General features: G+C 46.6%; 1 protein-coding gene across 3 annotated transcripts in view; it reads right to left on the reverse strand.

The window, feature by feature from the left end:
• LOC114651554 (uncharacterized) overlaps positions 1-12,309 on the reverse strand; it is a 157,683-nt gene that overhangs the window by 54,383 nt on the left and 90,991 nt on the right. For all 3 annotated transcript variants that reach the window (XM_028801356.2, XM_051927391.1, XM_051927390.1), the window contains exon 14: positions 1,103-1,270. In XM_028801356.2, coding sequence (XP_028657189.2) covers positions 1,103-1,270 — 168 coding nt within the window. The remainder of the gene's footprint in view (positions 1-1,102; positions 1,271-12,309) is intronic.

Below are 12,309 nucleotides of genomic sequence, written 5' to 3' on the forward strand. Positions count from 1 at the left end.
TCCATCCATTATCCAACCCGCTATATCCTAACTACAGGGTCACAGGGGTCTGCTGGAGCCAATCCCAGCCAACACAGGGCGCAAGGCAGGAAACAAACCCCGGGCAGGGCACCAGCCAACCTCAGGGCACGCACACACACACACACACACACACACACACACACACACACACACACCAAGCACACACACACCAAGCACACACACACACACCAAGCACACACTAGGGACAATTTAGAATCGCCAATGCACCTAACCTGCATGTCTTTGGACTGTGGGAGGAAACCGCAGTACCCAGAGGAAACCCATGCAGACTCTGGGAGAACATGAAAACTCCATGCAGTGAAGACCTGGGAAGTGAACTCATGTCTCCTTACTGCGAGGCAGCAGCACTACCCACTGCACCACCGTGCCGGTGGAATAATCAATTTTTTGATATGTGTTAAAAAGCCAGAAATGCTGAGTTTTGCAATAATGTCAATTATCAACTTGGTTTGTTTTTATTTTTTTGCATAATTTCTGCTATTTTCTTTTTGTTATCTTTTCAGTGTTGTGTTCTCATTTTGACAGGCAGATTTGTTTTGTATTTTGTATTTGTAGTCCATCAGTCTGGAAGTTTGCACTTTACACTATACCTTTCAAATTCTGCTGAATATATTATATTTCTTTCTTCTGTCATCATGGTTATTTCCAAATGAGAAATACAATAGTGCATTTTGTGTTTTTAAGACATTCCAAGTTACTAATTTGATATGACCAGATTCTCATCCATTTTTTAATATAAATTCTGCTCTTTAATTTTTTTTCTTGTATCTATTTTTAGCAACCAGGTTTAAGTTTTATTCTGCCTCACATACATTTTTCTCTTTACTGGTTTCAGAAAAGGTTTACCACAACATGTCACATTGACAGCTCACACTTCTGACCAGCAAAAACACCCATCAATTAAGTGCCTAAATACATTTTCTTGCCTAAAAACTTTACTGTGACGTATATGCAAAATATTAAATTATGCTAATATTAGGTTATTATAATTCATAAAAAGCAAAAAGCCTCAGTAGACTGAACATTCAGTAGAAACACAACAGAATTTTTTTTTAATTACCTTACAGATCTGGGGGTGTAGTTTGAATGTTGTAATATATCAGTAATAGATTTTACTACTTTTTCACCAAAATCTCCAGACAGAGAAATATATGTAAGGTTAAACTTGGGAATAATCATTTTGCATACGTTTATCATGTTACATTCAGAAAAATGATGAACAGAGAACCTGTAAAACATAAATAAATATGAATCACTGGGAACTTAAAAAAGTACAATATTTATGATGATATTTAAAGTAAACAAATATAAATTTTTTAAAGCACCAATCTTCATGTAAATATTTATTTATGTTGCCTTTCAACGTCAGGTGATTTCAGTAGTTCCTGAAAAAATATTAAGAAAACACAAAACAAGGGAAAAAAATAAATACATCTCACATATGTGAGAATTAATGTAATGGAAAATAATAACCTTAAAGCAGTCAAATAATTATCAACAGCTCTTTAGCATCTTAAAATGTACTATTCAAAGAAAAAGTTCATACAGAATTTAGAGGAATTTTTGTATCCTCCTAACAGTTTAGCATGCTTTTCTTAGAAGAGGGCATACCTATTAGGAGGAATCCTCAAGATTCCTTGTTACATTCAACCTTGTTGAAACATGTAGAAAACCTTTAGTATGCTGAGAGAGATGGTTTAGCTTTTAGGTAACCACCAGAAGTTGTCTCATATTCCCAAATGATAACATTTTTTATGCATTCTCTTTTTATTAAAGTATTATCTTTTGTGTAATTAATAGATTTATCAGTAATTTCACTTGAACATTTTTAAACCCAGAAATACAGTACATATCCATCCATCCATTGTCTCCCGCTTATCCAAGGTCGGGTCGCGGGGGCAGCAGCTTGAGCAGAGATGCCCAGACTTCCCTCTCCCCGGCCACTTCTTCTAGCTCTTCCGGGAGAATCCCAAGGCGTTCCCAGGCCAGTCGAGAGACATAGTCCCTCCAACGTGTCCTGGGTCTTCCCCGGGGCCTCCTCCCGGTTAGACGTGCCTGGAACACCTCACCAGGGAGGCGTCCAGGAGGCATCCTGATCAGATGCCCGAGCCACCTCATCTGACTCCTCTCGATGCGGAGGAGCAGCGGCTCTACTCTGAGCCCCTCCCGGATGACTGAGCTTTTCACCCTATCTTTAAGGGAAAGCCCAGACACCCTGCGGAGGAAACTCATTTCAGCCGCTTGTATTCGCAATCTCATTCTTTCGGTCACTACCCATAGCTCATGACCATAGGTGAGGGTAGGAACATAGATTGACTGGTAAATTGAGAGCTGAGCCTTGCGGCTCAGCTCCTTTTTCACCATGACAGACTGATGCAGCGCCCGCATTACTGCGGATGCCGCACCGATCCGCCTGTCGATCTCACGCTCCATTTTTCCCTCACTCGTGAACAAGACCCCGAGATACTTGAACTCCTCCACTTGGGGCAGGATCTCGCCACCAACCCTGAGAGGGCACTCCACCCTTTTCCGGCTGAGGACCATGGTCTCGGATTTGGAGGTGCTGATTCTCATCCCAGCCGCTTCACACTCAGCTGTGAACCGATCCAGAGAGAGCTGAAGATCACGGCCTGATGAAGCAAACAGGACAACATCATCTGCAAAAAGCAGTGACCCAATCCTGAGCCCACCAAACCGGACCCCCTCAACGCCCTGGCTGCGCCTAGAAATTCTGTCCATAAAAGTTATGAACAGAATCGGTGACAAAGGGCAGCCCTGGCGGAGTCCAACTCTCACTGGAAACGGGTTCGACTTACTGCCGGCAATGCGGACCAAGCTCTGGCACTGATCGTACAGGGACTGAACAGCCCTTATCAGGGGGGCCGGTACCCCATACTCTCGGAGTACCCCTCACAGGATTCCCCGAGGGACATGGTCGAATGCCTTTTCCAAGTCCACAAAACACATGTAGACTGGTTGGGCAAACTCCCATGCACCCTCCAGGACCCTGCTAATGGTATAGAGCTAGTCCACTGTTCCGCGACCAGGACGAAAACCACACTGTTCCTCCTGAATCCGAGGCTCGACTATCCGACGGACCCTCCTCTCCAGGACCCCTGAATAGACTTTTCCAGGGAGGCTGAGGAGTGTGATCCCTCTGTAGTTGGAACACACCCTCCGATCCCCCTTCTTAAAGAGGGGGACCACCACCCCGGTCTGCCAATCCAGAGGCACTGTCCCTGATGTCCATGCGATGTTGCAGAGGCGTGTCAGCCAAGACAGTCCTACAACATCCAGAGCCTTGAGGAACTCCGCGCGTATCTCATCCACCCCCGGGGCCCTGCCACCAAGGAGTTTTTTGACCACCTCAGTGACCTCAGTCCCAGAGATGGGGGAGCCTACCTCTGAGTCCCCAGGCTCTGCTTCCTCATTGGAAGGCATGTTAATGGGATTGAGGAGGTCTTCGAAGTATTCCCCCCACCGACCCACAACGTCCCGAGTCGAGGTCAGCAGCGCACCATCCCCACCATATACAGTGTTGACACTGCACTGCTTCCCCTTCCTGAGACGCCGGATGGTGGACCAGAATCTCCTCGAAGCCGTCCGAAAGTCATTCTCCATGGCCTCCCCAAACTCCTCCCACTCCCGAGTTTTTGCCTCAGCAACCACCAAAGCCGCATTCCGCTTGGCCTGCCGGTACCTATCAGCTGCCTCCGGGGTCCCACAGGACAAAAGGGTCCTGTAGGACTCCTTCTTCAGCTTGACGGCATCCCTCACCGCCGGTGTCCACCAACGGGTTCGGGGATTGCTGCCACGACAGGCACCGACCACCTTACGGCCACAGCTCCGGTCAGCTGCCTCAACAATAGAGGCACGCAACATGGCCCATTCGGACTCAATGTCCCCCACCTCCCTCGGGATGTGGTCGAAGTTCTGCCGGAGGTGGGAGTTGAAGCTACTTCTGACAGGGGGCTCTGCCAGACGTTCCCAGCAGAACCTCACAACCCGCTTGGGCCTACCACGCCTGACCGGCATCCTTCCCCACCATCGAAGCCAACTCACCACCAGGTGGTGATCAGTTGACAGCTCCGCCCCTCTCTTCACCCAAGTGTCCAAGACATGTGGCCGCAAGTCCGACGACACGACCACAAAGTCGATCATCAAACTGAGGCCTAGGGTGTCCTGGTGCCAAGTGCACATATGAACACCCCTATGCTTGAACATGGTGTTCGTTATGGACAATCCGTGACGAGCACAGAAGTCCAATAACAAAACACCGCTCGGGTTCAGATCAGGGGGGCCATTCCTCCCAATCACGCCCTTCCAGGTCTCACTGTCATTGCCCACGTGAGCATTGAAGTCTCCCAGCAGAACGAAGGAGTCCCCAGAAGGTATGCCCTCTAGCACCCCCTCCAGGGACTCCAAAAAGGGTGGGTACTCCGAACTGCTGTTCGGTGCATACGCACAAACAACAGTTAGGACCCGTTCCCCCACCCAAAGGCGAAGGGAGGCTACCCTCTCGTCCACCGGGGTAAACCCAAATATACAGGCTCCAAGTTGGGGGGCAATAAGTATACCCACACCTGCTCGGCGCCTCTCACCGGGGGGCAACTCCAGAGTGGTACAGAGTCCAGCCCCTCTCAAGGAGATTGGTTCCAGAGTCCAAGCTGTGCGTCGAGGTGAGTCCGACTATATCTAGCCGGAACCTCTCAACTTCGCGCACTAGCTCAGGCTCCTTCCCCTTCAGAGAGGTGACATTCCACGTCCCAAGAGCCAGTTTCTGTAGCCGAGGATCGGACCGCCAAGGTCCCCTCCTTCGGCCACCACCCAACTCACACTGCACCCGACCTCCTTGGCCCCTCCCATAGGTGGTGAGCCCATGGGAAGGGGGACCCACGTTGCCTCTTCGGGCTGTGCCCGGCCGAGCCCCATGGGTGCAGGCCCGGCCACCAGGCGCTCGCCATCGAGCCCCACCTCCAGGCCTGGCTCCAGAGTGGGGCCCCGGTGACCCGCGTCCGGGCAAGGGAAAACGCCGTCCAAAATTGTTTTTCTTCAGAGGAGGTTTGTTTAACCGCTCTTTGTCTCATCCCTCACCTAGGACCAGTTTGCCTTGGGTGGCCCTACCAGGGGCATAAAGCCCCAGACAACAGAGCTCCTAGGATCATTGGGACACGCAAACCCCTCCACCACGATAAGGTGACGGTTAAAGGAGGGGTGACAGTACATATTTTGACATAATTCAGCTGCTAAGCTTCCCCTTGGCAGATCTTAATAAAAATCAAGATGAAGCAAATAGAAGGTGATGAGGTGTTATTGTTTCTGTAAGTTTGTCAAATGCTGTTCATTGTTCATATTATTGAATTACTTATTTAAGTCCTGATCTTTTGCAAATATAATTTAGGATGCCTAAAAGATTTTTTCCAGTTTCCTGTCTTTACCAATAAAAATTTAAACCCATGGCAGCAGGACACCTAATCCAGTTGTCTAACAGTAAAACAGGGGGTGCACATGTAAAAAAGATGAAGTTGCAGTAACAGAGGTTGTACAATAAGAGAGTTTCCAGCAAAGAAGCAAGAAAAATATGTCACTGAGATGGGGTCTTCAGTTACTCATACGTTATAGGACTGATTACTCTGATGCTTGAGTGCTCTACTTTTTCTATTTTACTGAGATCAAATGAGTTTATACACCATCATGCAATGAAGCTTCTTGCCCCTGTCTACAGACAGAAATTAAAATCAGCAAGACCACAAATCTACAGCATCAGCAAGGACTAATGAGGCTGTGAATGAAATTTCAGAAGGGCCTGGAATCAACATTTTGGGATGTGTTCACGGAAGCCAGTGCTGAATCAGATGCCTACCTCTGCATATTCTACACAAATACAGAAGCATATGTGCATATAAGGTGCCTTAAGCTAGTGTTAAATATACAGAATATGGAACATGGTTCAATTATTGTTTTCATTATGTACTACTTTTACATCAAATTCTGCTATGAAAACTGCACTCCAACAAAACACTTATTAAATACAATAATAAAAAGTCATTGTCTTCTAAAGAACTACAAAAGTTCCTCATAGCATAAGAGGAAACTACAAATAGTGGCGATAAAGCCACAGATGCAAAATACTAGCAGGACAGGACAGTTAAATGAATACTTCACCCCAAAATTATTTTTTTAAATATATTGCTTACCTCATGTATCTTTTAGTGGTAGCAAGAAAAATCTCGCATTTTCATAGAGAATGAAGATAATCTATATATATAAAATTCTTTTCGCGTTTGAAATGGAAATTACGTATGACCACGCGATATGGAAATTACGTATGAAACAGAAATTACGTATGACCACACGATATGGAAATTATGTATGACCACAGAACATATTATAATGCAGGAACACTGTATTGGGAAAGCAGATCATAACCTGGTGCTGCTTCAGCCTCACTACACACCAAGAGTTAGGGTCCTACATACTACCACATGCTCATTCAGGAAGTGGTCCCCTGTGGCAGAGAATGCTCTTAGAGAATGCTTTGAAACTACGGACTGGGATATCCTGAAGGGATCACATAGTGAGAACATTGAGGAGGCTGTTGACGGCACTACTGATTACATCAACTTCTGTATGGACATTGTAGTTCCAGTAAGAACTGTACGCTGCTATGCTAACAACAAGCCATGGATTACAAGTGACATCAAGGGCCTTTTGAACCAGAAGAAAAGGGCTTTTAAAGGCGGTAATCAGCATGAGCTCAAGCGCGTGCAGAAGGAACTTAGAGTCCAGCTCAGGGAGGCGAAGGAGCAGTACAGGAGAAAGCTGGAGCAGAAGTTGCAGAATAACAGCATGAAGGAAGTGTGGGATGGGATGAAAATCATCACTGGCTGCAGCTCGAAGCGGGGTGCCACCATCGAGAGAGACGTGAAGAGAGCAAACCAAATGAACAACTTCTTTAACAGGTTTGACCACCCTAACCCACTCTCACTCTCACCTCGGAGTACTGCACCCTCCACACATCCTTCTGCTGATACCAGCATAGGAGAGACATCCCCACCCACAATTACAACAGCGCAGGTGAGCAGAGAGCTGAGGAGACTTCGTGCCAGCAAAGCAGTGGGTCCAGATGGAGTGTCGCCACGACTGCTGAAGGTCTGTGCATCGGAGCTGGGGGGTCCTCTACAGCGCATCTTCAACCTGAGCCTGGAACAGGGTAGAGTCCCGAGGCTTTGGAAAACATCTTGTATCACCCCAGTCCCAAAGGTATCACGTCCTAGTGAGCTGAATGACTTCCGGCCTGTTGCTCTGACATCACATGTGATGAAGACCATGGAGCGGCTGCTGCTTCACCACCTGAGGCAACAGGTCCAACACGCACTCGACCCTCTGCAGTTCGCATACCAGGAGAAGGTGGGAGAGGAGGATGCCATCATCTACATGCTACACCGATCTCTCTCCTACTTGGACAGAGGCAGTGGTACTGTAAGAATTATGTTTCTAGACTTCTCTAGCGCCTTCAACACAATCCAACCTCTGCTCCTTAGGGTCAAGCTGACAGAGATGGGAGTAGATTCATATCTGGTGGCATGGATCGTGGACTATCTTAAAGACAGACCTCAGTATGTGCGTCTCGGAAACTGCATGTCTGACATTGTGGTCAGCAACACAGCAGCGCCACAGGGGACTGTACTTTCTCCGGTCCTGTTCAGCCTATATACATCGGACTTCCAATACAACTCAGAGTCCTGCCACGGGCAAAAGTTAGCTGATGACACTGCTATTGTGGGCTGTATCAGGAATGGGCAGGAGGAGGAGTATAGGGACCTAATCAAGGACTTTGTTAAATGGTGCGACTCAAACCACCTACACCTGAACACCAGCAAAACCAAGGACCTGGTGGTGGATTTTAGGAGGCCCAGACCCCTCATGGACCCCGTGATCATCAGAGGTGACTGTGTGCAGATGGTGCAGACCTATAAATACCTGGGAGTGCAACTGGATGATAAATTAGACTGGACTGCCAATACTGATGCTCTGTGTAAGAAAGGACAGAGCCGGTTATACTTCCTTAGAAGGCTGGCGTCCTTCAACATCTGCAATAAGATGCTGCAGATGTTCTATCAGACGATTGTGGCAAGCACCCTCTTCTACGCGGTGGTGTGCTGGGGAGGCAGCATTAAGAAGAAGGACGCCTCACGCCTTGACAAACTGGTGAGGAAGGCAGGCTCTATTGTTGGCATGGAGCTGGACAGTCTGACATCCATGGCAGAGCGACGGGCGCTCAAAAGGCTCCTATCAATTATTGAGAATCCACTGCATCCACTAAACAATGTCATCTCCAGACAGAAGAGTAGCTTCAGCGACAGACTGCTGTCAATGTCCTGCTCCACTGACAGACTGAGAAGATCGTTCCTCCCCCACACTATACGACTTTTCAATTCCACCCGGGGGGTAAACGTTAACATTATATAAAGTTATTGTCTGTTTTTTTCCTGCATTGCTATCAATCTTTAATTCAATATTCTTTTTTTTTGTATCAGTATGCTGCTGCTGGAGTATGTGAATTTCCCTTTGGGATCAATAAAGTATCTATCTATCTATCTATCTATCTATCTATCTATCTATCTATCTATCTATCTATCTATCTATCTATCTATCTATCTATCTATCTATCTATCTATCTATCTATCTAGGAACTAATCAGTTCGTTTGTGGACGCCATTTTTATATCGTCTTTACGAATTGTTATTATTTGTATGAGAGTTATTTTACTGATATTGAAAAGAAGTAAACACAAACACGCCGATCTATCCCATACAAGTGCGCCCCGCATCACCCGCTCCCAGCCCTCCTCTCTGGACTACAGCGCTGAGCCGTCCGTGCATTCTGACAGAGAAGTTTTATTTATTCATCCACGTGACTGTCATGGAAACTGCCACATTATAACTTTTTTTTAGTTGGCAGTACCTGATAGTAGAAGAGATGAGGAAAACAGCTTTGCGTCTTTCTACTTTTTAACTGCGCAGAGCTGTAAACAATGTGAAAACGAGACTGCCTTCAGTGACGTTGGGCGGCGCGGAATGTCTGGCTGCTCCGCCGGGTCCAGGGCTTCGCAGTTTTGGGCAGCATCCTCTCTTCTCGCACTGTTTGTGACACTTCAAGTGCCCCGTCAGCTCTCGGGAGAGTGGAAATTTTTGTGAATGAGTGTAATCTGTGCCATCGAAGCAGGACTCTGTTTGTAAATTGCCCTGCACGACTACTTACTGTCCCTTAAGGTGAGTTCAGGTCACTAAAACCCCGCAACATTCAACGTTGCTTTTGTGATCAATTATTTTAAGAAGATGGAGAGTTTACATCTAAGAAGATGTACAGACCTCTTCATGTAAAGTGTTGAACTTGGGAATTGTTTGGACCTTCTGCCCGTTAAGCACGGGAGGGCAGCGTCCACATTTATCAGAAGTATTTTTCTCTTAAATCACAGGCACGTAGTGCAAGGTTGTCAGGCAGAAATTTGGACGATCATATAGAAAATGTAATTTCTATACCACAGCGGTCGTGTAGCGCCTTTCACAAGGGATCTGCTACCGACAGATGATCCAAATATATTTTAGCTGCTGTTAGTACTACTTACCTACTACTACTACTTACTACAGTGAAATCACTGGCTGCGCCGTAAGATGGCTGCACCGACGAGAGCTCTGAGTCATCTCAGCAAAAAGTTATTATTTATTTTCTTACTACTCACTCTCTTTGTGCGTACTACTTTATCATACTTTCAGTATGACCGGCAAACACTATTGGAATTACGTTCATCAGCCAGTTCGGATTTTACAACAGTTTTTGATATCGCGGACACTGTACTGCCTGGAGTCTTTTGCTTACTCGCGCAACGCCGAAGGAAAACAAAGAGGGGGAAACGCGCCGGTGTTCTGTGCCGAACGCAACAGAGAAACAACAAGCCTCCTCTGCCTAGCATCCTGCTCGCTAACGTTCAGTCTCTGGACAACAAATTAGATGAGCTGCACGCACGGATAAAGCAACAAAAAGACATCACGAACTGCTGCGTTTTGGGGTTCACAGAGACATGGTTAGAGCCCAGCGTGCCCTACTGCGCAGTCAAACAAGATGGGTTCACAGTTTATCGGGAAGACAAAACGAAGGACTCAGGCAAGTGAAGGGGAGGGGGTGTGTGCTTTATGGTTAACTCTTCGTGGGCTATGGATGGGTGTGTCTTAAAAACGCACTGCTCACGGTTCTCGAGCTGCTGGTCATTAAAGTTAAACCCTTTTACCTCCCGAGGGAGTTCAGTTCAGTTCTCCTTTCAGTTGTTTACATCCCCCCACAAGCTGATAAAGCTTCGGCTATTGATGAACTGTATGATGTTATCAGTGGAATAGAGAACGCTAACTCAGAAGCAGCATTTATTGTGTTGGGAGACTTTAACAGAGCAAACATGAAGAAAGTTCTCCCTAAATACTATCAGCACATCTCTCCCCCCAAAAGAGGTGATCAAACACTGGATCATTGTTACACCTTATTCAAGGACTCCTACAAACCTCTCCCTCGACCAGCTTTTGGAAAAGCAGACCACTCCTCTATATTGCTGCTGCCTGCATATAAACAAAGACTTAAACAGGAAAAACTGGTTTACAGGGACATCTACAAATGGGACAGTGAAGCTGAGGGGGTCTTACAGGACTGCTTTGAAACAACTGATTGGCAGATGTTTGAGGATGCAGCTGATGGCAACATCAATGAATTCACAGACTCTGTCACAAGGATATATCAACAAGTGCATTGACGATGTTGTCACTAAAACCACCGTTTGCATATATCCTAACCAGAAACCCTGGGTAAATAGGGAGATTTGGGCTAAGCTCAAGGTGCGGACCTCTGCCTTTGGCTCAGGGGACTCTGATGCATACAAAGCAGCCAGATATGACCTCCGGAGGTCCATCAAGAAGGCCAAATGGGACTACAGGGACAAAGTGAAGTCAAGCTACCACAGCTCTGACACCAAGCGCCTGTGGAATGGACTGTGCTGCATCACTGACTATAAAAAGAAAAAACACAGTCAGTGTTCAGCCCACTGCATGTCTTGCAGACAAGCTCAACACTTTCTATGCTCGTTTTGATGCAGCCAACAAAGAACAGGTGCTATATTCTCAAGGGGGCAGTGAGTCTGTCACTCTGATCCTTGAAACATCTGATGTGAGAAGGTCCTTCAAAAAGGTCAATCCTCGCAAAGCTCTGGGACCAGATAGCATCCCACGCAATGCCCTCAGGGCATGTGCTGACCAGCTAGCAGGTGTGTTCACCAACATCTTCAATCTCTCCCTGAGGCAGTCAGTGGTCCCCCACTTCCTTCAAGGCATCCACCATCATTCCTGTCCCAAAGAAACCAGTGGTCTCCTGTCTGAATGACTATTGCCTGGTTGCACTGACATCTGTCATTATGAAGTGCTTCGAGCAACTGGTCAAAGGTTACATCTGCTCCTCCCTACCCGACACACTGGATCCTCTCCAATTTGCTTACAGAGCAAACAGATTGACAGAGGATGCCATTGTGCTAACAATAAACACTGCCCTCACCCACCTGGAAAGAGGAAATACATATGTAAGAATGCTGTTCATAGATTACAGCTCGGTATTCAACACCATCATCCCCTCAAAACTCGTCTTGAAGCTTGACGACCTTGGGTTGGGGACGACCATCTGCAGATGAATTTTCTCTTTCCTCACTAACAGGCTCCAGGTGGTAAGAGTCGGCAAACACACGTCCTCATCACTCATTTTAAACACAGGAGCGCCACAGGGCTGTGTGCTTAGCCCCCTCTTGTATTCCTTGTTCACCCACGACTGTGTTGCAAAACACGGCACAAACACCATCATCAAGTTTGCAGACAACACAACCATCATAGGCCTTATCACTGACAACGATGAGACGGCCTACAGAGAGGAGGTGCTGGCATTGAGTAATTGGTGCCTGGATAACAACTTGTCTCTTAACGTCACCAAAACCAAGGAGATGATCGTGGACTATCGGAAACAACAAGGCAGAGAACACCAGGCCATCTACATCAGCGGCGTAGAAGTTGAAAGGGTTAACAGCTTCAAGTTCCTCAGAGTAAACATCACCATAAAAAACATCCATGAAAAAATGTCATGTCACTTGTGTCACATGATCCACATGTTGATTACCCAGTTATTTGCTCACAACGTGCAAAGCACATGAATTTTTTTTGCTAAAATATTGTTTAATAAATT

Source organism: Erpetoichthys calabaricus, chromosome 5 (genome assembly GCF_900747795.2).
Source record: "Erpetoichthys calabaricus chromosome 5, fErpCal1.3, whole genome shotgun sequence".
Lineage (NCBI taxonomy): Eukaryota > Metazoa > Chordata > Cladistia > Polypteriformes > Polypteridae > Erpetoichthys > Erpetoichthys calabaricus.